The sequence below is a fragment of the Liolophura sinensis genome, chromosome 6 (assembly GCF_032854445.1).
Source record: "Liolophura sinensis isolate JHLJ2023 chromosome 6, CUHK_Ljap_v2, whole genome shotgun sequence".
NCBI classification, from domain to species: Eukaryota; Metazoa; Mollusca; class Polyplacophora; order Chitonida; family Chitonidae; genus Liolophura; species Liolophura sinensis.
Window position 1 is genome coordinate 64,150,004 of NC_088300.1, and position 27,852 is coordinate 64,177,855.

The 27,852-nt window shown below is 37.3% G+C and overlaps 2 protein-coding genes across 4 annotated transcripts; one reads left to right on the top strand and one right to left on the bottom strand.

Annotated features, from left to right (window-relative positions):
• Positions 1-759: 759 nt before the first annotated feature.
• LOC135469093 (uncharacterized) lies at positions 760-5,715 on the top strand. 2 transcript variants are annotated; one of them, XM_064747621.1, is made up of 6 exons: positions 760-988; positions 1,156-1,238; positions 2,596-2,656; positions 3,422-3,468; positions 4,046-4,227; positions 5,008-5,715. In XM_064747621.1, coding segments are annotated over exons 1-6 (471 nt in total). In that variant the 5' UTR covers positions 760-891; the 3' UTR covers positions 5,009-5,715. The 2 variants fall into 2 exon arrangements, with proteins under 2 accessions (XP_064603691.1, XP_064603692.1); XM_064747622.1 differs by having other exon boundaries at positions 2,632-2,656.
• Positions 5,716-10,343: 4,628 nt separating this feature from the next.
• LOC135466194 (glycogen [starch] synthase-like) lies at positions 10,344-27,657 on the bottom strand. Of its 2 annotated transcripts, XM_064743581.1 has the most exons (15): positions 27,504-27,643; positions 26,419-26,600; positions 25,919-26,110; positions 25,436-25,621; positions 24,345-24,383; positions 22,085-22,229; positions 21,512-21,629; positions 20,784-20,904; positions 19,514-19,680; positions 17,888-18,080; positions 16,865-16,991; positions 16,176-16,333; positions 15,104-15,205; positions 14,314-14,385; positions 10,344-13,900 (listed from the first exon to the last, which is right to left on the bottom strand). In XM_064743581.1, exons 1-15 carry the CDS (start codon positions 27,640-27,642, stop codon positions 13,736-13,738), a joined length of 2,106 nt encoding a protein of 701 aa, XP_064599651.1. In that variant the 5' UTR covers position 27,643; the 3' UTR covers positions 10,344-13,735. The 2 variants fall into 2 exon arrangements, with proteins under 2 accessions (XP_064599651.1, XP_064599653.1); XM_064743583.1 differs by lacking the exon at positions 24,345-24,383 and having other exon boundaries at positions 27,504-27,657.
• Positions 27,658-27,852: the final 195 nt, after the last annotated feature.

Sequence of the window (27,852 nt, forward strand, 5' to 3'; positions counted from 1 at the left end):
CGCCTACAACTCGTTTCCTATGTACAAGTTTTACATTCGGTCACAAGCAGGACTACATAACAAACGAACGCAACGGTAACACTCAACCATGACAATTATTTACAGCTTATATAGAGTAAATCTACCCAAAACATGAATGGAGACAGAAACATAGCTTGGCTGTACTATATAGGCCTACAATGGTGATTATCTCGGACAGTGTTACTCGCACATGTTTAATATCCATTGGATTATTTTCATACAATCGATTCGCACGATTTATACTGGCGCCTATTTTAACCGTAAAACTACCAGATCCATGTTTTACCATTGCGCTATCAACCGAAGTTGGATTATCTTGTGTGAAGCCTATTGGTGCCACAGTGGCTTTCTGCAAGGGCTATTACTTCTTTCAATATTATTTAGCCTATATTGCCCATGTCTGCATGACTGGAGCTGTTACCGTGCACATTGCCCATGTCTGCATGATTGGAGCTGTTACCGTACACATGCTTGAGTACGCCGCCTATATATATATAAGTGGTGTGAATTCACACTCTCTGTATATAGGGTTCAGACACTACTTTATGGTTTTGGGCGCATTCTATCCCCGTGCGGGAAATATAATCGGCTTTTAGCCCCTTTAGAGGTGAGGTGTCAATTAGGGGGTGAAGTTTGCTTCTGCTTAGAGGATAAGGAATATATGAGGCTCACACTGGCTCTTGTCGATTTAATTTCTCTTACCGACTGGGTGAACTTGTTCAGGCCAAATCACGTCACATAACGGGTTAACTGCGCAGTCCAAACACTACAGGCCCACAGCACATTTCCTTACAGACTGCATGTGACTGACATGTGTTCTTCTCTGATATACTCTTTAATCTGAACGTGCTTGTACACTTGGACATTACAATGGAAAGGCCAATACTAGTTCACAACTTTTCCAGAAATCAGTTTTCGGTACCTCCCAAAAATTGCCGTCCGATGTCTGCGTTTCCAAACTCCTGGAGTGAGTATATCAAACTCAGTCTTGCATCAACAACCCTACTGTTAAAACCTGATATAAGCATTTGGGCGTACACAGTATTATGATTATAATCTAGGTACAACAGTTTTAGCTACATATTTTATGTCACAAAATTTATATTTAGATGTAGCATTTGTTTATTTTTGCAGATGTTATTAAGACTGACCTTCAACAAGACCACAACAATGTGTTATATGAACTGATGTTTAAACATGGTCGACAGTTGGAACAGGTATGTGCATACCGATTGGCCTCTGTTATAATTAAGTTTTTCTCGTTGTATCCATAAATGATTTAGCCGAATTTACTGTTTTATAAATCTAGGTGACGTCCACTTACATATAGCATAAAATCGAGTACAAACGTGCAAATGCATGTATAGCTAACAATATGCTGTCATCTGTAAAACATGACCAACTGTTAGACCTAACGGCGCTCCATGGCTGGCATGTATACTGAGTGCACCGACTCACTCTGGCCTAATAGAGCAAAAAAACTCATTGTCCAAGTAAATTGCACAAGTGTTGAGTAGAACCTTGGTGTTTGTGTATTTATGATGACTAGACGTGCGGATATCGAATGTCACAACACAATTAAGCATTGGCTTTCCTTGGTGCCAACTGTTAATAAGCTCATCCAAGCTTTACGAAGCTTGCGCTTAGACCGATATGTTTGGTCAAGTGGAACCGGGTTAATCTTTCAGAAAAAAAGTTCAGAAACCTGTGATATTTGGTGGTATTTTATCTGTACAGGTGTTGCTCTCATTTATGTGTATTCCGTACATACACAGAGTCTGGCCTTACACGGTATGCACTATAGAAGTTTTTGTAACCTTATCGTCTGAATGACTTAGAAAGGCTATTATAACCATGCAAATGTATATCTGCTAACGCCACAATTTACAGAGCAATGAGCAGTCGCTTCTGTGATACATATACACAGGCATATAACATGTCAAAAAGTAAAAAGAATATTGAATAAAGATTATTATACAGCCTTGGGCTTACACTAACAAAAACGTGGGTTGTCATTTTCAAATACACCTCAATGAGGCAAATCTATAGTGATCACGTGAAGGTTCTGTCTACTTCCTCAGGTGAAAAAAAAACTGTTGATACAACTGCGACTTGAAGAAATCAGCACTAAACGTGGATGAATTTAGTGTACATTTGTTGATTTACGTAAAATCTGTAGAGCTTTTATTCTCACCCCCCCCCCCCCCCCCTTTCCAAATGTATGGTTGGAGCATGTTCCACCAAATGCTGAGATAAAAATAACACCCAGTTCTGACCTGGTGTCATCGCTGGATGAAGTTCCGCTGCTTGTTTTATTATTGCTGATATTTTGACTTTCTCGTTGTGTATGACTTGCTTGAAGATAACATCGTATGAAATTAATAATCCAACTCTGAACTGAAGCAAACTTTTAAGGGTAATATGATTCAACCTACAGTGTATTCGTTTCTTTTTGGCACCCTGTGCATTAGCATACATGTTAAACAGTGCATGGATTCACGTGTTATTTTAAATGGACAGTTTTTTCTTTGATTCTCTTTTTTACATAACTCAACATCAACATTTTGTTGACAGTTTCCATTTTCCTTTCCACGTCCTCCACGACTGCAGGTTGGCCACGAAACATCAAAGCTTGGTACGTCCATTGGAATTCAGTATGGAAATATCTTTCTACACCTATACATGTATTAAGTATACATGCATGTTCAGTCTTATACATGCATTAGCTTTTTATATTGAGTCAGCATGCCATGAAACCAGCTAATTCGTAATCATAATAATGGCAAAACGAACGCCTTTAGAGTGAATGAATTCAGGGTAAATCTGTACACTCATAACTCATGACTTTTGACACTCTTTCATAGTCAAAAATATTTAACATCTTATTCAGATTTTGTGGATAACCTAAAACACTTTGTGGCATGTCGTTATGAAGACATCATGTAAGGCAGTAACTAACGACAACCACATGGTTGATTTTTTGAATATCTATATTATAGGGGATATAATAGGTTGTAATAGGTTATGTTGACGATGGCTATTGAAGGTTTTTTTTTAATATCTGACGGTAGTTTTAGTTTATGCAGAAGATCACGTATAGATATGAGTTCGTGAACACTGGAGAATCCCGCGTGGACATCTGATAATAGCCATCATTGAGCTGAATGACGATGACCCCTGTTGAATCGCTTTTGGACATCTGATGATGACCACCAATGAATCAATTTTACACGCATAACGGTGGCTAAATTGAATCTTAGTTGGACATCGGATGATGGCGACCACTGAATCGCTTTTCGAATTAATGGAACGTCTTTTAAACGGCACGTTTTGTTATGTAAGCTGCCTAGATATATGATCACATTATTGTGCTTACAGTTCGTTTCCTCTGATGTTGCAGGAAATGCATGGCGTTGTGAAAATAAAGCTTTTAGACAAATGCATTGTGTAAGTATACGTATATTTCACCTAAAGATTTTCTTGGAATGATACGTCTAATCGTTCTGACCTACGGTGTTACTACCATAGTGTTATTTATTTATTTATTTGATTGGTGTTTTACGTCGTACTCAAGAATATTTCACTTATACGACGGCGGCCAGCATTATGGTGGGTGGAAACTGGGCAGAGCCCGGGGGAAACCCACGACCATCCGCAGGTTGCTGACAGACTTTCCCACGTACGACCGGAGAGGAAGCCAGCATGAGCTGGGCTTCAACCTACAGCGACCGCATTGGTGAGAGACTCCTGGGTCATTACGCTGCGCTAGCGCTTTAACCGACTGAGCCACGGAGGCCCCACTACCATAGTGAACAAGGCGTATATTTAAATAATATACATGCAATTTCACTTTTAAATGCTCAGCTGTAGATGTAAACAGTATAAATTTATCCATCCGAACTTTTAAAGGTTTTTTTTAACGCTTTAAAAGCCTCACGTAAACCCAGTGCATTAACTTCGCCTGCGTGGATCCTTGTACATTGACATATATGTATACTTTTTATTCCTGTTCATTTATACACAGACGTCGGCCAGGACCCCACGCAGACGTCTGTTCAACACACCTAGCACCATTGAACAGAGTGCTGACCCGTCGTCATCTCGCCAATTGGCACACAGGGAGCGGATAAAGAGGGCGAGATCAGCCCCACCTATGAGGTTTTACCACACGGTATCATCAGAATCCGTCCAGGCAATCAGATATTGGTACGATCTTCGTTTTCGTTCTGTTAAAGGATACCTGAAACGTTTGGTTTCTATTTCCTAACGTGCAGTTTAGGATTTGTCGGAAGACACATATAGAAACAAAAACGCTATTTAGTTTTCTTCTTCGGGCGTATAAATTGCTTAGACTACAGTGTTCTAATGGTGGGTCAGTCGTCAGTCCGGAAATAGCCTACAGTCTTGGCGTCACTGCTGAAAGACAACATCCAAAACAGCTCTGTACAAAATGGTTCACATGCATGGGGAGCGCTATGTTGGCTTGGCTAATCTGATGTTCATCGACCACTGAAGAAAAATATGCGTAAAATAGAGGGGTAATTAAGAAGTATAAAATATGCCTCAAAAAATGAAATATTAAACAATAATGTTTTGGCGTAAATTTCTTAATTTCCCTAAAAATGAAAGTCTGTGTTTTAGAGTTCCTGTTTATGTATCCCATAATCCCCGTTCATACGGCGTGATGGTCAAATTTGACTATAGTCGAAGGTAAATGCGCCATTTCATGCGATTCAGTATAGCATTCGACAAATCAGATTGTTTGATCGCGGTTTATGAAGAAGACTATTTTCATTCAACTAGTAAAACTTAACGAGTGGATACAGCAAATCGGAACGCTGTGAACGCCGCTTTACATATGTATATATACACAAAGGGTTATTGGTAATGAATGATACCCGTAAGCTTTCTGTTGCAGTGCTTACTTTAAGGTTACAAGAAATGTATAATTCCGGACATCCACCTCTGTCTCAAATATCTTTCCAGAAAACTCTCTGGAATGTCGCTGAAGTGACGTGAACAGGGTGAAGAGCCCCTCAGTGTACAAGGCAAGCCGAGTCCGTGGATGTACTGGTCGTTTATATGGACATATTTGATATCATCGTCAAATGGCTGAGTTACAGTATTTAATACTGAGATATATATGAAGCATGTGAAGCTCGTGAACAATGGGGTGATATAGAACATACACTTGGAAGTATGGATTAATGCTACATGTATAATATAGGCAGCGATCGTGTCGAAAGTTCATTGATTGACGAATTTAAGACACGTATTTTGTGCATTTTACTGTACATCATTTCCTGTGTAGAAATGTGAAGATATGCCTTATTAGTAGTGATGGTAAGTCTTGGAGAAAATATCATATTCTATTACATACATAAATGAAACTGAAATTTGTGGCAAAACATATTCTTCCAGGGCCAGTGATTTTAAATGGCAGGCACTTGGCGCAGAAACGGAAAATCTTGCCTAATTACATTATTTTGTAAATGTTGTCAAGTGTCTTTAAAAGCAGAAAGAGTTCAATTTTCGCTGCCTATCATGACTCTTACAACGCAAAGACATAGGAAGCCAAAGAGCTGACAGCTTTATAGAATCTCGGCAACCAGAGAGGCAACATTATCTATCATGTTATGAACAGTGGTTCGCACTTTAAAGCTGGTCACGTGTCTGTTCTGGAAATAAAGCCGAAGATGATTGACATCGTCTTTATAACTGCTTTTTAACGCCTTATAAGATTTATTTATGCATGTGATTGATTGGCATTTTACACCGTACTTAATGATATTTCTCTTATAAAACTGGAGCAGATCCTTAACCTCGCTAGCTGCACGCGATAAAATGTTTCTTCCATGCAGACAAATCATGTCGGGTGACCAGTGGCCAGTGTTCTTCTCCGTATTATATACCCTACCTTAAATATATTCTGTAAGGTAGGCCTATGGCTTGTCCACGATCAGATATCTGTGTACATATACGTGTACTTTTAAAAAAATATTTACGAAAAATGGTGTCTGGATGTAAAAGGGCACCATTATTCCCGACACACAGAAACATTTAACAAAACCAGTCTTGACTTAGTGAAAATTTGAAATTCGCTTTTGGAGTATATTCTAGGAATTAAAAGTTTGACCACTTCGCCATTGTTATCATACGATAAATGTGTCAAAATTCCATTGTTAAAAATTAAGTATATTGTGACAAGATTTTAAATTTTGACTTTTAAAAATGAGCTTTGTGGAACCGGCTGCAGGTCTCTTTTAGTATCATCAAACAAGACATACGACATTGCCTGCTACGAAAAAAACCCAGCAATTTTGAGGCATTGAGTGTGCAGACTTCGTTAAGATTCATTTATCATGGATATCACTGTAGCTCTCAGAAGTTCAGTCGTTATAGCTTAGAAAAGTCTTACCCGTTACTGGATCATTATCAGGGAAAATGTCCACGCTTAAAAAAAGGGTGTTTCAAAGGTTCTTTGTGGTAGGAGAACCTTTTTAAGAAAATAACGCTTTTGGCCAGTGCAAAGGTTCTACGTTGTAGCTAAAGGTTCTTTATCGAAGCTAAAGGTTCTTTATCGAAGCTAAAGGTTCTTCGAACGAATGAAAACGAATCTCATTTTTTTCACGTGACTGTGCATGATCGTCTGCATCGTAACCTACCATTTCTGCTGAAGACAGCCATTATCGAACGAAATATTTGAAACGCCGCGCGGCTTTTACCTGCCTCATCTTTATTAGAAGACGACTAATTATTTTCTGATCGGTAAGTGTAATATAATTGTGTTACATCTTCACACATTTCATGCTGATCCTTGTTTTAACTGCTTCAGTAACGCGGATAATCTTAGTGCTAAATATTCATCTCCGGTTGTCTGTAGTGTAGTGCAATAATTTGCGAATCAAACACTATGTGATTCTGCTTAAATTTGATGCGACCACATCGTATAAAGAGATACATTTGAGGTAATGATTGTGTAAAAATAATTCTGAGAAGAAAATTGTTTCACAGTGTGTACATAGGTCTACACGTACCTTAGAAAATGTATACTTTAATTCAGTTACTGCCCCTGAGCTATTATCTCCCTTTATGCTTTATGGGATGAAACACTTTTCGCGCATTTGCAGACCTATTTCTTTAGGCTGTTTTCTCGGGCCAAAAGGTACATGTTTTCCTGTAACTTTACCCTAAGTGGGTCATTCCACAACATTTGTTATTGTTATTGCATCAGAATTTTTATCCGAGTCGAGGACGCGATTATCTTACTAAAAAATTGAAATGGGATTTTCGCTCATAAATGCCCCGAGTGGAGGGGGGATATCTTATATCGTATCTTTACTGTTTTCGTTGTGTGGAAATTGTTCACATTGTTAATGCAGAGCTAGTCATTGTACAAAATGAACAGTGACAAATGCGGTTTGATTTGTTGAGGGAATGTTCAGTTTTTTGGTGTTTAGACATGTAAATAAAGACTCTTTAAGTGGGCAGGTACCGGACAGAACAGGCAGGATGAGGCCTTACTGATATAATTTATGACAATTTCAGGAGTTCCATATTATAAACCAAATGGGAAATGGGTAAATATTTCAGGAAAGTTCCCTGTATCTGCCATAAAACACATGACCAAAGAAAAACAATGCCGCTGTGTTACTTCTTTTAATACTAAAAACTGGCAAAAAAAATTTAAAATTACATTTGAAAAAAATACATTATTCTGCTAATGTAATGCATTTTTCGTTTGATCTGTATTCTTGTTTGTTCTCTTTTTTTAATTTGCCAAATACATGTATTTCAATATTTATTCCTGAATCTATATTTTCAGGTACCTGACAGCGCAAGGCCTGTATAATTTGTAACTATTGCACAAGTTACAAAGACTGAAATGGAAATAGGTAAAACTTTTGAGAGCTAGTTTCCTCTAACTCCCATAAGTTACAAATAAAACTGCATACCTTGATGTGGAGCATATGCATGTTGCAAAGTCTTGCTGTATTTGTGCCTTCGGATCACAACTCAAATGATGCTTCTTAAAATAAGTACCTAACGTAAATCAAAACTGAATCCTGTATGAAGCAGTTGCATTCTTAGTTACTGTCTAAACGACATCTTTTATTTCTGCATGTTCCCTTTAACCATAACCATTTACTATCTGTAATTCGGCAACAAATCAGAATGAGGAGTTTTCGATAATAAACATTGATACAGTGATTTAAACCTAGTATCAAAAAAATTCTGGTGCAGTCACTCAAGCTTGGGCATATTTTTAATTCAGTTCTGTTCTCAGCGTTATTTTGCTGTACCAATCTCGACTGTCTTTCGAATACCACTAACCCAGTGTATTGTGTTAAATACATACACGCATTGTTGGAGTTGGTATACTTACATGTATCCCTATGTATTTGGCGGTTATATATATACATGTAGTTGTATTGTTGAAGTTGGCAATTTTGTGGAATTTAATTTTTGTCTGTTTTTTTATTTTTTTATTTCAGTATTTGTTAATTCTGACCTGTTCCGGCCTGTGCCAAAGGACAAAATGCTGTCATTGCCTACAAGAGCGAGCCTTGAGTACAGTGGTGAAATTTGCTACTATGGCGGCATCCTGGACAGTGCTTGATCTACCAGAAACATGGTGACTGGATCGTGTGTATCTGTAGGTAACATCCTACAGCTTGTTGGTTCACAGGAGTTGCAGAGTTTGGTACCTGGTCTGGTGTTTCGCTTTAATGGCCAACCTCCATTTTGGATTTAACGATCTTAAAATTAATCACAGTGATATTAAAGTATTAAAAATTAAACTGTACTGGACTGTTCCATTTAGTCTGTTAAAGCCTCATCGTCAAGTAAAGCCTCTTAAAGGTAATCCTTTGTGGGGCTCACCTTACAAGAGATTGATGCGACGAACCGATCGATGATTGGTTAAATTGATTTGGTTACAGTAACATATACGTGGATGCGTGTGCATGTACTGCTTTCAATGTTTTCTGCATGCAATTAAGTGCATAATAAAATAACAAAAAAAAGTCCGCATGGCAAATTTGTGTTCGTAAAATATTAAGTCATGTATAATGTTGGTTTTAACATTTAAATAGTTTCAGAGCTTCTGCAACCGATAATTGCAGTGATATAAATAGCCTTGCCCTAAAAGGGTACAAATCTTGTATCAATGGAACAGTATTAAAAATAGACCAGAGAAAGAGGTCTACCATTCAGAAGGTACAACATTAAAACCGTGTAAGACGGTGAGGTTCATTTAAATGCTATTTTTTTAATATTTAAAAGTGATTACAGTGCTGCAAACAACTGTGAATTGTACATAAAGCGAAAGAACATTCTTTGATGAACCATATGTTAAGGGTTCTTTAAGGAACCATTTAGAAAAGCTTCTTCAAAGAACCCAAAAGGTTCCGTATGCGGTTAACTCTGAAGAACCTTTAATGGTTCTAAATAGCACCATTTTTTTCTCAGTGTATAATTTGCAACACTGAAACAACCATCATGAAATGGTTGAATATATAAAGTTGTACATCAGTGAAGTCACTCAACTTCTCAGAAGTGCAATGGTTATGGCTTTTAATAGCCTTACCTGTTACTGAATTATGTTAACCAAAATGTATAATTCTGCGACACTGAAACAATTATGTCGAAACAGGTGGATCTACAACGTTATATCTCCATAGTGGAGTTAGTTGTAACGATCGTTCTGGAAATGGAATGGATGAAAAAGAAAACACCTCATCGCATGTTTTTCAGCCAAGTATCTGACCAAAACTCTCCAAACCGATCTCATAAAAGTGAACGAGAGAGTTAGATTAGAACACCAATATATTTTATTTATTTTCTTCGTGTTTTGCGCTGTACTCAAGAATACTTCACTTATACGACAGCCGCCAGCATTTTAGCCACAAGAAACCGGGGTCTAGAGAGAAACCCACGATGGTTCATCAGCAGGTTGCTGGAAGACCTCGCATACGGCCGGGGAGAAAAACACCAAAATAAAAATCATTAAAGTAAAAAAAGTGATCATGTGAGATATCAATCAATCCAATCGCCAGTGGTTAGAAGTTTTACACTAAATGACAAACATGACAAATGTAGACGATTTGGTTTTTGTTCCATCCTGTCAATAAGACGTTTGTAGTCTTCCACGTATATTTCTCAAAAACAAGCCAACCATTTCATTTTGTCTGATGATCCGCTGTCTACTGGACATGAAAAAAAAAATACTCCTAGCTACTTACCACATGAGGAATGGTACACCCACGGACAGATCTGGGTTGGCGATGCTGAATATATGCACAAACACTTCTTTTTCATCTTGTATATATATAAAACATTTATTTGGCAATATATCTTGCGACTCTAAAATAAAACCAAGGCGCACAGACAAGGTTTATACATGCTTAAACAGCTATACTGATACAGAAATATGTATTGCATAACAATAATGATAGGTTTCACAATAACAATGAGTTTCACAAAATGACTTGTGAACTGTGATCTTTTAAAATTAACAGTTTCTGCTGTGACGAAAAAAAAATCATTAAAAACTACTTGAAACATATTTCATCTATTATTACAATGGTATACTTAATAACCAAGTTTTGGCTCGGCTTATTCTGTGATTATCCATACTAATCAATGAGGATACATGCAAGTATGGTTCTGCCATCAAGAAATCAGTATAGGCCTACGTCTCTTTACAGAGAAATTTTAATTTCATCACCAAAGCACTCAAACGAAGACTATTAAGGCTGTGGTAATTTCCAGTTCAGCACCAATAAGTGTTACAGTACTTATGAAATCTCATAGCTTGTAATACTAGCGAGGTCACTTTTACTTGAATCATGTATGATATCACTGATCAACTATGCCCTACATTATCAAAGTTAAATCAAATTTACTGAGGTCTTTACAGGGCTAGGTGTAAATCAATATACATACATAGCAACACAGTCATTCCAACACTGCCACTTGCACATACAATTTCACACCACCTTGTATACTATTGCGGTATATGCTGTGCTGAGAATGAGGTTATCTCACAACCACTGTACAGCTGCTGACTTCAGACTATAGTACAGGCCAACAACAACAACAACGCTTTAAGGACTAGGAAGAAATACAAAAACATACCTGTATCTCTTGCAAAAAGTTGCCCTTAATACAACTAACAATGTATCTGTGATGTAAATGTGACATACTGGACACGATGTTCCACCCAAAAACATCACATTAAGATTGCATGGACTTTTGTACTATTCTCAAATCATGAAAAATGCAATGAGCATTGTTACGTTCACATACACCTTTGGCTAATATCTGATCATAACATTTCTCACAGTGCCTGATTGGACTGGAACAAAGATATTAACTTAATATTGATCAGACACTGATGTCACCATAAAACACTTGCATATTGATCAGCAGCGGACTTTGCCCTCATTTATTCTGTTCACTATGCATCGAAGATGAAGGCTGTTGTTAAAAGTCACCATATGCTCTTCATTATACACTGAGACTGTTGGGCTGCTTGTCACGCAATGAATAACCAAACAGAAATAGTTACCAACCAACCAATAAATGGTGGGGAAATTGTAACTGAGGTATCTTGACTAAAAAGTCTGCATGATAATACACACTCACATTCATACTCCTTACAGCGCTCTACCCTTGTTTTGCATCACTGGCACCACTAGACAAGCTTGACCTTGGGATCAGTCAGTGCAATGCACTTAGACCAATGGTGTCCCCTCACGGAACTACTTAATTCATCGACAAAACTGTTTCAGGTGATCGTTAAAAACATGCTGTGCATACTTCAGATAAAGAGAATGCATGTGTATGAAACATTATTAGAAATCAAGATTGAGGCAGAGTTTTAAAGTATTCTGACATCACTTCCTGCCTCATCACCTTGACCCCATTAACCTCGGCATTGTTCAAGATTTCTGTACAAAATTTGCCAGTGGTGGCAGTGATGTACAGCAAAAGGTAGAGAGCGATGCATGCACTGCATGGAGTGTGTCCCATATGTCTGATTGAGGGACAGTAATACTGGAACTTCTAGTCTAAGAATAAGAAGTAAATTGTACATTTTGAAGAAAAACAAAACAACAATTTTTATCACAAGTTCATAAAACAAAAACAAGTTTCAAAACATAAGATCTCTACAAAATAAAATAATTAGAAGAAATTATTTCTTTTTAGGACTATCATCTCTTTTTGTGGCAGTAGATGTAAATGCGGAGGGACCAAAAATACAGTATGTGATAATGATCAGCAGTAAGTGGTCTCCACGGTGTTGCTGTAAATAACATCATGGTTGATGAAACAAATGTGAAACATTTACATATAAAAAGACTTCAAACTACAAAGGGTTATATGGCAATTGGTGCTTCAGGTCAGCTAATGACTGATCAGAAGATCTGACTGTTAGAAATGTTAGCAGGGTTAGATTTTACTTTATGAAAAAACATTTTAATTTCCAATAGCAGTACACAATTACTATTCATGTATTTTATAATGTATATAGGCTATCCTAAATAGATACATGTATACAACAAAGCTTCTATTGGTGGGTAATGTAACAAAAGTGCAGTGTTCGTACTATAACATTGAAATATGCTTGACCTTAATAACAAACATGAAGCAGTCTTACAATGTATAATTACCGTATAATGTTACATGTACACAAATGTTAGTATTAATAAAAGCTTATGAGAAAAGCAAGAAAAGTAGCATCCAATGTGTGTTGTTCTTTTTTTTTGTTAATTCACAATCCATAAAACCAAACAAACCCAGTATTTAAAATATGCATCAAGCCACAAAAAAAGCACAGGTGAATATTTCCAATAAAAATAATAATAAAAAAACCCCTGATATTTTAAGGTTTTTCATTGACTGATTCCCTACATATTGTTCTTTTTTACTACTGGTCCAATATGACACTGGGAAGATTGCGTCTGTGTGTAATTAAAAACTAGACAAACGCGTATATAAAACAAGGCCACACCACTCAGTCACCAGCAACTAGGGCAGCTCTAGTACATGTATCCTCACTTCTTAAAAAGGTAAGTTTACTGAGGGGATTTCTCCATCTACAAGACTTCTTGTAGTTTCTAAATTTAATGACAATGTAGTTCTATTCTTAACACCTTTCCAAACACATGACGTGTGAAACATAACTAGATCGTTACACTTCAAGCATAACCTTAGTGTAAATACATGTGCATCAATTTCTGGATGTTAAACAGAAATAAACAGTAGACTCAGTTAATATCATTTCAATTGGCAAAATGTCAGGATAGTGTACAATATTTTATGGTGTCAGGTATGACAAAATCATTTTCACTTTAGACACAATTGCTGAGAAAAAAAATATATTATCTCTAACAATCCACAATGTAACCACATTTGACCCTTCAACAAACCATCACAGCGGTACAACTGTTTATGCTTGATTTATATATACTCACTTTATGTAGTTATTTAGAAGATTGGTTCAGAGTGGTACAAAGAGAGCGGCTTTACTAAATCCTTAAAGATAAATAGACATAAGATTGTTTCAGTATGAATACTGCAGTGGCTGGACATCACATGCAGAGTTCTCCACCTGTGTATGGTTCCTCCACAGCACCCCTCTGACCTCAGTTCCTCACCAGTCTACAGTACCCCTCGTGTTCCCAGCTGTCTACAGTTCCCCACATGTTCATGGCTCCCCAGTACGCTCCATCTCCTGTATCTCAAACTCCTCGTCCTCCTCACTGTGACCAGACGGGTCGCCCTCATCGTCTGATGGCTGGGGGGTGGCTGAGCGTGATGCAGACGGTGACGACGGCTCAGATGCAGGACGAGGGTACCGGAACTTCTTAGCCTGTAAGAGTAAAATCAGGGATTTAGTTTTAAGCCTTGTATGTATATAAAACCACAACATTACAGCATTACCTATCTGAGGTATTTACAGGTCTTATCTAAACCTTGGTATTATATTGCAGATAAAAGCATCAGACTTTTTACACATTTGGTCCGATACAGCTGCACAATGTTTACCACCACAACAATGATAAAAGTTACTTCTAATTTAACAGATGATATGAAAGGATAAGTCTCGTAGAGTGAATAATTTTTTTTCAAATAAACTGGAAGGCAACTGACCTCCGTAAAAAAAAAAAAAACTCTCTCATGAAATAAGTATCTATTTTTTGGTATATGTACCTGCTACAATGTAATGCTTTAGATCTTAAGCCCAAGATAAGTTCCAACAAAGGGACAACACTCTAAACCTACCGTACTGCTGTCCTCTGAGAAGCGCTCTGGATGGGTTTTTGTCAGAGCCAGCTGACGAGCTTTTCTATAATACTGAACACAACAAACAATACACAATAAACATTACATCAAGAACAACTGCTCATCAACAAAACTATGCTACAAAGGGCGAGAAAATGAGAAATTTCTTTGTATAAATTCCACACTGTTGTGTCCATTAGATTTTATGCTCAGGTAAGCTGCTTTGATAAGTTAAAACAGTCCATGTATTCACTATCAAGTCACACGTATAAATTACTACTATGAAATGTGCATGGTGACATTCTCATGTGTCAATAAACTTACTCCTGCAATAATCTGAATGAATCAATATGGCCTAATAACAAATATTTAAGCCATCAGGTGGTGAAGAGGTAAGACAGGACTTTCATGGATCTAATATCCCGTGTTTTACAAGACTTTCAAATTAAGACAAAATACAAACTTTCATCTGGAGATTAATGGACACCACATTAGGGTTTATTTATTGATCCATTTCCTACACAATGCAATATGATATGCAAGATTAAAAAAAAATCATGTTACTTTCACTGACTTTATCCCAAAACATACTCCTTTTCAAACACATTTTAAGTCTTGACAACCTTTTAATAGCATTTAAGGAATCACCTGAAGTGGTCCAAGATTATTAACATGACGTGAAATATTCCTCAAATATAACATAAAACTCATGTGCAGGCCTTACCTGTTGCTACAGAAGTATTCCTTACCTGTTGTTTTACATAAAGAAACACAAAAGAAAAATACTTACCACACCTAAGTTTCTCCAATCTAGCAACTCGCTTAGGCGCTCTGTCCTGTTTCTCTGAATGATCCTTTGTCGTCTTGAGAGGCAGGAAAAATCAAACATATACTAGAAACAGAAAAAGAAGAATCAATATGGAATTAATTTCACAAATGGAACATGACTTTCCTAATCATTACGTCATTTACCTGTGAGTTATCCATCCACACATCACTGCTAACTGCAAGTTCTTGTACTGTATAAATGTACAGGATAGTGTATCAAAGGTTCCTGATCAGAGCACTTGTACGGTTTCTGCACTGTATTTCACGTAAGGTTTGGCACCCTAATCCTTCAACCCTTTTCAACTGCCTCTGCAATCAATATTCTCAAATATTCAGCACAGTTTTATGAAGCTTGCATTCTACTGTGACACAAACCAATCTTTCGAACATCATTTTCAATATATGTTATATGCATAAATTCCACTGAAAAAAGCATTCGAGTTGTTGAAAAGGCTAAAGATTTACAGTATGTAAAAATGCCCTTTCAGAAGCACATAAAGATCTTAAAATGATACTTTTGATGCAAACACTTATGTTTTTTCTCATAAAAAAACTGATCAAACTCTGAAGTTACCCCAGACAGACAAAATGCAGTGTTTCGAGTTCCTATTTTGCAATTTCCTGTACCGAGTACCCGCTGGTTTGCTGATGTGTGTCAGCTGATGTGCTGAGTACAGGGAAATTACCTGAACCATTTGCTGTGCTGAAATGTTTGTTTGTTCATTTATTTATTTGATTGTCGTTTAAAGCAATAATCAAGACTTTAACAAGTACACATCGGGGGTCACTTTTATGGGTGCAGAAAACCAGAATGTCTATTAAGGTCAGCTATTGACTTATGGCAAGTCAACAACAAACTGTCCAATATGTGACAGCATGCTGCTTGACACAAGTCGAACTATGCTAGTGTACAAACAGCCCTGCAAGTGACACTGACTGCTTATTGTCACTTAGGCCAAACTCACACGCTTAGTGTGAGTAATGTAAAGTAAATCCCAATCCAAGGCCAGCTGACATATATTTAAAGTGTTTACCTGAGCCAGTTGCTGTACAGATTCCTCTGCACTCTTCTTACGCCTGTCTACGATGTATATGCCGTATGACTTTGTGTCTGACACATGCTCATCCATAAAGCATCCAAAGCCGGAGAGGTTAGTGGTGATGCTGGGGATACCCATCACTGTACACTCCGCTGAAAATAAAGGGCAATTACGATTAAATCTCAAACACCAAGTATTACCCGGTACATCAACCTTTTTTTCTACCTCATTTACCATATTTACATATGTGTCAACAAATACCTTTCATATACATGCATAAAGATTAAGCTGCTGAATAGTCTGAGCTTTCAAAATTAATGTTCATTATAACAAACTGTGTCCTATTCTGTTATTGGCAATGCTGCTCACTCGTGTGACAAAGTGAAAAATATACAGTGGTGCTTAACAATCAGAACAATCAAAATTTTAGCTTTCTTGTCAAAGCCAATTCAGCTTAAATTAACTTGGCTTTCTTCATAACTATGCGACCACATATTTGTGTACAGAGTAAGAGGCTATTGAATAATCACTGTCTTCTGCAAATATTCCTAAAAACAGTTCATAGTCTTGCAAATAATTCAAGTGGTGATGAAATGAAACAATTTTCAGATAAACACAGCGACTAAACTCTGTCTAAGCTACACGCCTGATGTGTCAAAACAAGGGAATAAAAAAGTCTTTACCAGGAGTATAGCCCCAGGGTTCATAGTATGAAGGGAAGACACCCAGATGGCACCCTCTGACAAACTCATCGTAGTCCATACCCAGGAGAGGGTTGGTGGAATTGAGGAACTCTGGGTGAAATATTACCTGTAAAATAAGATTTAAAATTAGTACCATGCAGCAGTGCTATGACTTGTATGGCCAGCCGTAGTAATTAACCACTGATTTTCTTAATCTGACCAAAGACAAACAATAACATATTGCTAGCCATATATTTCATACACTGAATGTGCCTTGACAATGTGACAATTATTGAACTGCCTCACCGTGATCTTGAAATACTCTCTTCTTCCTCTTTTTTTATAACCTACACACTTGTATCACCTTAATGTCCTTGACCATGCTAACAATGGTTTTATTAATATGACTCAAACCACTGTGTTGCATTTCTAACTTTGGCCCTAACAATTATTATCTGACCTTCACATCAGAGTCGCACTACCCACCCTGACAATAATGGTGTTATCACCTGATCCTCACCTTGGTGTGTCACTGACTTTGGCCTTGACTATGGTGGTGATGAATACTTTCTGACCTTCACCTTGGTGTGGCACTACTGACATTGATCGTGAAAAACTATGTTACTTTCTAACAGGGTAGTACTGAGTTCCAACTCTTGTACTGCATGCACTACGCAAAAGAAGTCCTACTGTACCATGTGATATGTCAGAAATGTTAGGTAACTAAATTGATAACATTCACTAGGACATGGGCATCTGAAGAAAGTTTCACACATAGCTATTTAGAGTAGACAGATGATGGAGAAAAGTGAGGAGTTGAACATTTGTGAATTTAAGAAGTTCCTGAAGAAATGGTGTATCATTTGTATCTCCAGAACATTGTGACATCGGTGATTGGTAAGGTAATGTCAACAAAAGTTAGGTTCCATTTTTGACCAGTCACATGACACTAATGGGACTTTTGCAACAAAAGAGTTCAATCCCAAATCTCCCCTAATGTGGCCTTGATTTGACATTACTCACCTTGACCCTGTCATGCCTGTTGTTGAAGAGCTGACATCTGCGGATAGTGTTTAGGACTGGATCCTCTTGGTCATTGACTACATTGTGAGTACAGACTGGGGGAAGACTACTCCTATGGGCTGAGTATATACACCTCTTTAACTTCACAATGTCCTCTTGTTTGATAATATCATCACCAGTTGGAATTTCTCCTCTACAATGGAGCAGACAATATATGCAGGTAAAGGTCAAACAGATTACACAAGATCAAACTTTAGTTAACAATTCTCTCTAAATAGATATTTATATTCATCTCCTAGCATCATAGCTGTGATTGGACATAATTTGTCCTAATTTCCATTTTTCATTACAGCCACTGCACACTATACCCTAGACGTCGTCAGAAAAGAAAAAAACTGAAGAAAGATTAAAGCTTAGTGAATGTGGTTCACGGTGTGTGATCCACAGCTATGAAATGTTACTCTCTTTAAAATGTAACATCAAGACAAACATCTGTTCTCCTTATTTGTTTTGGGTGTTATGTCATCTTATACACATATACTGTATCAGTGGTATGACAATGTCCACTTGTTACAGGATGGTCTGAATACCATTTTGCTGACAGTTGTGCATGTGAGTATTTTCAGTCTAAACCTATGTAGCACACTATATTACAATTTCAGTAATATTAATTACAACCAACTAGAAATTTCTTTGAATGTTTGAGGTTTCAACTTCTATGTCACTTCCACTAAAATCTTGGCTTCTGATAGCAAGATGGCTTGAATTCCATTACACTTAAGAGTGTTGTCTCAAAGTAATACCATGCTGATATGACATCTGACATGATACCTCTGCCTAACACACAATAATTCTCCTTCTCAGGATAGAGAACACATATTAAACACCAGGGTTGTTCAAGGTCTTTATAAGCTCACAAGTCAACAGCACAACATTTTAGAACACACAATTTTTGCACACCTTTCTTCCAGTTGATTGATTTGGAGATCTGTGTGACATTCTACACTCCAGATAAATAGCAGCAACCAGCTTATGTGGAATACAATAGGGGAGTTTCGAGTTCGAACTCTTTTATCAATACAGGTAGAAAAAGTCCAAAGTCCAATTGTATCATGTGACCTGTCAAATATGTTAGGCAACTATTTTTGATCACATATACTATAACATGGGCATCGGAAAAAATATTTCATACAAAGTAATTTAGACTAGACGAATAATGGAGAAAATTGGTGCGAAACGTTTTTGAACTTTGTGCTTCTGGAAAAAGGTGAGATAGGTGATAGGTAAATTAATGTCATCAATGGTTACCTAACATTTTTTTACAACTCACATGACAAAGTAGGACTGTTTTTACCTTATACAACAAAAGAGTTCCAACTTGAAACTGCCCTATTCAAGTTAAAAGCTTATACACTACTATTCACAGTAGACCTCACCTGAAATTTGTTATCAAATGGTAAAATCAAACTTGATCACATCTGATGCATGTAGGGCTCATTTATTCAACATACAATCATAAAAACTGTATCACTTTCCCTGCAGTTAAACACAAAATGAATTCACCTAGCAAAGACAATATGCTACTTTGTAGACATTTGAAGCCCTTCATGACAAAGACAAACTGACCGTAGGCAAGTCTCAAACAGCCTCCGCCCTATGTCCTTCTGGACTGTGGCCACTGTATCCTTAAGTTGTTTGGCTATAGCCTGACCCCTGAGAGACTCGATGTTGAAGTTATTTGTTCGTGCTGGGAAGATCAGAAAGGCTACCACTGTCATTTCAGAGTGTATAGACTACAACAGAGACAAGGAAAGTATACAAGTAAGTATATGGCTACTGCTATCCTCTATTATTGAGGAGGACTCTGCCTGGTTTCCTCTCACCAATGCCGTCCGTCGTCGTATAAGCGAAATATTCTTGAGTATGGTGATAAACACCAATCAAATAAAAATTGAGGAGGAGATAACCTTTTCTTCAAGCCTGTATATCCAACAATCTAAAACACTTCCATACACAAGGGCTGACAATTAAGGCGTAAATGGTTGTAACTCCAGGTTTCATTGTACATGTTTCTTGTAGATACAGACAGAGAGTCACTACAAGTTAGTTAGCAAATATAGGGTTCAGTTTTCATTAAGTTTAATGGCATTTTAAAGGATTTCTGAAATTTATATCGTACCAACCACTACCCCTTTAGTAACAGGCTTCTGGCATCCTGCTACCATTCACCAAGCCATCATCTGCTGTGGATGTGGACATACTGTGGTGGTTAAGGTATTCAACCAGCTTTAAAAGGTAAATTAAGTCAAATATAATGTGCGCCACAAATGAAAGGAAATAGCAAACTGTGTCAAGAAATGCTTCAAATTATTTTTTACATGTGTTTCTAAGCCAAACATGGCAACATGTAATTATATTGTATGGTGAGTTTTGGAGACCACATTTTTTCATGGATTTTTACATTATTGTCACTGTCTGAAAATCCATTGAAACTTATTACAATCTTAAAGGAGTTTATTGGACATAATTCACAAAACTTAATCACTGTTTCATATACAAATAAGTAAAATTCTTATGACAAAACTCAGATGACTTTATAAATGTGGCACAAAAAGCCCACCATATTTTATCTTTACTTGATTTGTATGGCCCACAGCTTTGGGGACAGTTTTCCAGGCACTTTGAATGGCAACAACTTGGTCTCATCATTAATGTTTGCCATATTTTGTCAGCATTCCACAAGTATTTCACATTCAAAATGCTGCCAACCCGACTAGCAATCTACTACTTGAATGCTAGTTACTGGTTACTGGGGTGCCTGCTGAAACTTTCAGCATGGCTTGTAGGCTTTTAAACCATGACTATTTCAGTTTTAGTAATCATTATTATTGCTTACCTTTAAATAATGATTTAGTCTAGCTAAGGACTCTATAAACATATCTGCCCCTTTATTGGAAAACTCATATCTGCCAGCAGTGAAGAAATAGAGGGTTTTGTCCAAATCAAAATCGTAATGTCTGTAACATACAAATGTAAAATTAATTAGGATTAATCAGTTCAGCTGTCTTTATTTAAAGAGAATTATTCAGACAACATTAATCATTTATTTCTCTTCTGGGTTCAGTAAAATAATAAAGCAATATATATATATATATATATATATATATATATATATATATTGATGTGTACATGACTTGTGTACCATTTAAAATAGAAACAATGAGAATACAGCTTGGTGGCTACCCAGTGTAATCATTAGTACATGCTTGTAAATAACAGTGAAATAGACATCAAAAACTTGGAATGAATGAGTGATTATCAACTGAATGAATGAATGAATGATTATTGCTTTACAACATACGGGCAGCCTGTCTTGGCATGAAGATTTTCGAATGAATATCCAGGTAATACCATTTCAAATAGTTTCAATTATCTTCATTAAAAAGCAGAACGCGGTGGTGCTGGTCTGACTTCTCAATACGAGGCTGCTAGTTATTAACATACTGATTAGAAACGTGTTTACAAGTTTATTACCTTTGTAATTAGTTGAGTTTATGAAATTATTTAACAGTGTACTACATGCATATGACTGTGCACAGTGATTTCAGATCTGCCATCCCTTACCCATGAAAATGTCCTCGTACAAAATCATGGATTCTTTCTTTAGCTTTAGCATGAAGGTTTTGGAACTCGTGAAGGGCGCTGAACTTGATCACATTTAACCCATTCGGTGTAATAACATCTGCAAAATAAGGAGCAGTAAATGTATTCTTAAAATTATCTGTCTATACTTAAGATTCATCACTAATCACTGCAGTGTGAAAAGACAGAAGTTGGCAAATGACCTAATTTCTTAATCTTTCAATATATAACGCCTATCATGCAGCTGTTTTTGTTTTGTTCTTAGAGAGGGAGACTGGATAATGTAATTATAAACAAGATAGGAGGTAAGGATGTTCTCAGTTTAAATCCCCAAATGATATAAAGCTTACTGTCACACAAGTAGTGTGAGTGGGGAAATCCAACAAATTCTCTGTCCAACGCCGGTAACTGAACTCCCCACCTCACGTGGACCTTTGCATTATATGTTTTCCAGCAATCAGTACAGCTTGAAATGCAAATCTGACAGTTCATTTAAACACACATTTCACAATAAAGCTGCCGTCATTTCTGCTGCACTGCGGACTGTTTACTAACCAGGTTTCCTCATCAGGAGACTTTCTGCCTCCACACCTGTGATCTCTGACACCGTGGTGAAGACATGAGCACAGTGGACAGCTGACCTTTCCATGCAGTACCTGTGGTAGATCTGCCTATCACCTGCCTCTTTATCCAGGTTGAACTGTACAACACAACCACAAACACATTCAACACAATCAGTATGCAGCTCACAACTGAGGGTTTAGATTTGTTCCAAATTTTTGGAATTTGTTTTTCAAATGGCTTACTCCTACATTTATTAGCTTTGTATATGTGCATGTCCAACAAGAGACATTCATGAGAATTCTCCAGAGAAAAGCACCAAACACCGAGAAATGCCTGACAATTTGTGAGACCATGACATTTCATGATATTAATTCCTTCTTTTTTTCAAGTTATACATTTACTTTTATGTAAACCCAGTGTCTTTTCCACTTACCACTGTAAGTAGTATAAGGCACAAAAATACAAGTTACTGCAATAAGAAAAGTGGACCTGTGCTAACCCAACCTGTTCTGCTCTGGAGGTCATTACCAATTCCACCAATCACATAGAATATTTGGAGACAGAGGTCAGGCTGTCTCTACAGTGGCAGTGCATGAACCGAATGTAGAATGATTCATCAAATTTTAACCAAAATCACCTATAAAATCAACATCTCAACATCTGCTATAACACAGGCATCCTAAGGTAGTGTGTTAATCCATAAACAATACAATCACATGCAATAATTTTGGAAATTGTTTTCACAAAAAATTGACGTATGCAAATCATAGATCAAAGTCCTATCTATGTTGTTGCAAGTCCGCTGCAAGTGTCATGCTGACTGGAGTCTTTTGAAAGAAGATATGATAAACTGTGATAAATTCTGTAATATAATGAACATGTTTTTACACTATGTTCCAGTTTACAAATAACAACCAGAATATTATTTAGACATGACATAATTTGGATCAGAAATATTTATTTGTTGGATCAGTGTTTTGTGCTGTACTTTTTAACATATATGACAGTATTTGCATATATTATCATAGGAAGAGATCTTTACGATCCCAATGGGTCGCACTGATGAGAGGGTCACAAGTCGTTGTGTTGCACACAGATGTCAAATACAGGAAATAACTGGGATTTCAAATACAGGAAATAACTGGGATTTCAAATGCAGGACAAAACTAGGATATCAAATACAGGAAATAACTGGGATTTCAAATGCAAGATAAAACTAGGATTTCAAATACAGAATAAAACTTGGATGTCAAATACAGGATAAAAATGGAATGTCAAATAAAGGATACAACTGGATGGTCAAATAAAGGCTACAACTGGAATGTCAAACAAAGGATACAACTGTAATGTCAAACAAAGGCTACAACTGGAATGTCAAATAAAGCATACTACTGGCACATCAAATCAAAGACATACAACTTAAAACATTTTTACAGCATTCAACAGAGATGACAAATAAAGCCAGCATCTGCCATCAGTTGCAAATACTGCTTACTACTTGTATGTTGAGGGTCAAGGTACAAACTAAAGATCATGACGCATATTACATAATATGCGTCATATGTTGAAAAATATGCCTTAACAGAGAAATACAACATGGCCAAAAAGAAAAGCTGTACATGTACAAAATTAAGATATACAAAACTAATACAGTACCAACAAAGTTTAGACCAACAAGTATTGCAGTCTCCCATTAATAGCACTACTGTCAAACTGTCAAATACATGTACAACCTAAAACCATAACTGGCAAATTCAACACCAAGCTACACTGCCACACTTCCAATTATGTGTACTTTTATAACCCATACAACACAAAACTAGGCTGCCTTATTACAGTAAATACCAGGATGGTTTACTAAACTAATATTATAAATGATCCATAGTACAGCACAATTACAAGTAAGGGTTATAAAAAAGAAAGGTCAGCTAACCTTTGGACATGAGACAACCTGATAAAGATCCCATCAAATAAACTTAATTCAGTACATCATTATCCCAATAATGTTCAATACTACAAGCCTGTGCTTTTAGAATTATACCTGATGATAATTCCAATCAACAGAACAGTCTAACCCAATGTTTAATGCCAGCACTGGATAAAAAGGGCGGGACCAAACTGCTCATGCAATGGTACATGAAGTACATTCTTCATTCTCTAAATGAGGTGTTTAAGGTTATTTGTGATGGGCTAGTATGATCTGCCGCAAGTCTATAAAGGGCAAACAAATCATTCACTAAGTCTGTCTCACCAAAGATATAGATGAACCAGAGTCTGCATATTCTTTGGCCTGTTTATGATGGAATTGAAAACACCAAATATACAAGTATAGCAGTCACAATAAAACATAGATTATACAGATTTTTCATGTACTATCTGGGCCCTTTACAAGTCTACATGTATATGTATACAGCTGAGTTCGACTAAATTGCCATTTATTTTTCGAATTTGAGGAAATATCAAATAAAGGTCAGTGTCAATGGTTGCAAAAGGTGCATAAATGTCTTAGTTTGTGGACAGACCGTGTATAAAGTGGATCTGGATGTTAAGTATGGTGTATGTAGCTGATTACAGATACAATGTAATAATCAGGTACACATGTCATCGGGGCTAAGGATGACAGCGCTCTTCGCACATCAGTAAATATGAATCATCCTTAGACTGCATTTTCAAGCTTATATTACCCCCCTCAGTTTTGGGGCTTTTGATAAGGTGTAAATCATGATATCTAAAGTAAAATTCCACGTTGTATCAGAGCCTTCCGATGAGCAAGTCAGCAGAACAAAAATACATGCCAAAACTTACACGAACGCACGTGCACCCATGATTGACCTTTCTGGCCCATCAGGGCACATCATCTCGCACATCACACGTTGATTTCTTGTCACTTTTAAAAGCATTTTCTTAAAATTACTGATGTACGAAGAGGTCAGTCGAGTAAATCATCCTGAGATGACTTGTATGACTGACAGCATTTCAACTGCCCTGAGGGTACTGAAGTGGCCAATTTCCTTGACATATGTACAGAAGAAATTGCCCATAGAAGCATAACTCCCATCAGATGTTGGTTAAATGAAACCCATGAAGTGCAACCTTCATGAAGGTCATTTCACAAGACAACTTTCTCAAGCATTTTAACTTCACTGTAAAAATAAGTGTTTTACCATGAATATCAACATTTCTGTATCAATAATACAATGGGAGTGTGGGTTAAAGATAAACATACCCCCCCCAAAAAAATAACACTTTTATATGGCCTGAAATTCCTGACATGTAATCCTTACACCAATAATAGCATCCACATGCAACCTGCCTAAACTTAAAAACCGTCCTGAAACTGACCTTATCAAGGTTGTTATAGAAATCACAGGAGCCTGCACACAGGTAACGTCCCAGCAGTGTGGCGTGTGTCGTAAAGATGGTACTGATGTCAAGTTTGCGTGTCCTTGCATATATCAACCCAACACCAGCCAGCCATTCATGGAAATTTGTAACAATCAGCGGTGTGCCATCTAAATTTTTGCGAAACTGAAAGAAAAAATTTAGACAACTTTTAAAATGGCTTTACTAAAATGTGCCTGATTACTAATGTCAGGTTGCATGTCAGACGTTCCCACTTGCCAGGAAAAGTAGTTTCTTCTTTTTACAGTACAACAAAAAAATACATATATCTGTTGTCGGAAAGAATTGTCAGAATCTGGTTGAAATGCTCAAGTACAACTTAACGACACATGACATGGCTACCTACACGCCCAATATGCAAATGCAGCATGAAAACAGTATTCACCAAGAGCAATTTTTGCTGACCTGTACAGCAGTACTCACCTCCCCTAAAAACCAAGCCACCAGGGCTCCAAAAATGACAGCATCGTTAGATTCTCTGTCATGCCAGGGTATACCAATGTTTGCCGCCTCCCACAACTCATGCTTAAACTCATCCAATTTCCAGGCTGCCGATCCAATGTCAAACAGGATGACCTTGGGGTAGCCATCTATCAACCATCTACCAAATACAACCTATGGGAAGACAATACAAACAGGTCAAATCAGATATATAAGTAAAAATAAACAGACAATATGTACATCAACTCTCACCACTATTATTGAAGGAGACATAAACTGCTTTCTTGTTTTACTGGTGGCTTAATGTATTTTAAGTACAAAAAAACACTTTGCTTTTGGTGAGTAAAAATGGTTTAAAACTACATGGCAAACATGCGCTGTGCACACAACTATTAAGGTTAATGAGGGGACATAACTCTTCCCATTTATCCACAGGAAATACATCCTTCTTTTCGCATTGATGTGGGAGTAAATCTGGTTACCTTGATTCCTGCATCTCTCATCTGCTGAATGCTTTCCTGAAAGACATAGTGATGAGGCTCGAGGATATCCACCTCTGTCCTGACACAAGACTCGTTGTAAGGTCCCAACAAGCAGTACTGTTCTCCTAGTTCTTCTACTGTTATTGGTGCTTTGGACTTGATCACCTGGTAGATGCCTCCAACTGTAAAAGAAGGAATGATCGAATTACACACCTGAACAGCCTTTGCATCTTCTTTTCTGAAATAATCTGATATTAAATGATATAATGATATTTTCACCCTCTTGAGTTCATTTCCATTTGTGTGAGAGTATACTATCAGCTTTAGGAAAACAAATTTAGATACAAAGCATGCATCTAACAATGCAAGAATTGTACCCCTGATGTTACAGCATAGGAAAATGCCTGTTCCTGAATTGCTGCCAGCGATAATATACATGCATTCATCTGGTCCTTGATTTGGTCACAACTGGAATGTCTACTCACTGATCAAATGATAAATAAATAGTCTATCTTCAGCCCCAAAATGACTCAAACTCCTTTCCTTATATTGGCTTAGCGTCTTTGGAGTCTTGACGCTAACAGTACTCAATTCTGCACTCAACAAAGGTCCAGACTGATTCTCTTTGTTATCGAACAAGTCTCGTGGAAATAACAGACACCAACCTAAAGACCTGCTTTCCGCATCCACCGCACCGCCACCATATGTTCTTACTTGCTTTATAAGATTTATTGGATAACAAAGAGAATCGGCCTGGACCTTCGTTAAGTACGAAATTAACACTGTTAGCGTCGAGACTCCAACGACGCTAGGCCAATATAAGAAAAGGAGTTGGAGTCTTTTGGGGCTGGTCTATCATAAAACATAGAATTGCTTATGTGAAAAAAATGTACATTTTCAAATCATTAACCGTGCTTTCTTGTTAAGTTATTGACGGTCGTCTAATAAAAACCAGCCAAAAATGTGTCAACAGATGTGGAAATCGGGAGAGATATTTAACATGTGTTGTTGTTGTTGTGTCAGCATTGCGGGCAGTTCAAGGTGAGCCGTGTTGTCAGTCAGCGAAATGAACAGAAGCACGGTACCTTTATTTGCCACTTCCCATGCAACTTCGAAAGCCCACAGATTCTCTGCAGCGGCCGTTGCACCCCTGTCCATGAGACAGTCGTCCAGATCAGGCTCGACATTTTTAAGAGATCGAAAGAAACTGTTCCGTCTCCGCATCGCCATCTTGACTGAGGTCAGGTTATATCAGGTCAAGGTCGAGACGTGCCTTGTTGAGGGATTCGGACGCGTGCAGTATATCAGTTCGCTGCCGAATGTACGGAAGCCAGTTAGTACTTTCCGAAAAATGAACCTCGTAATTACGACATAATTTCCGATAATTACAATATATGTCCCGTACTTGCTACATAGTAATGGGAGAGTCGTCCA

Coding starts and splice junctions, on each gene's coding strand:
- LOC135469093 (XM_064747621.1), top strand. CDS start 892: ATGGAAAGGCCAATACTAGTTCACAACTTTTCCAGAAATCAGTTTTCG. Junction 989..1,155: donor TGCGTTTCCAAACTCCTGGA/GTGAGTATATCA, acceptor TTATTTTTGCAG/ATGTTATTAAGACTGACCTT. Junction 1,239..2,595: donor ATGGTCGACAGTTGGAACAG/GTATGTGCATAC, acceptor TTTTGTTGACAG/TTTCCATTTTCCTTTCCACG.
- LOC135466194 (XM_064743581.1), bottom strand. CDS start 27,642: ATGCGGAGACGGAACAGTTTCTTTCGATCTCTTAAAAATGTCGAGCCT. Junction 26,601..27,503: donor ATGGGAAGTGGCAAATAAAG/GTACCGTGCTTC, acceptor CTTCTTTTACAG/TTGGAGGCATCTACCAGGTG. Junction 18,081..19,513: donor CTGTTTGAGACTTGCCTACG/GTCAGTTTGTCT, acceptor GCTCCATTGTAG/AGGAGAAATTCCAACTGGTG.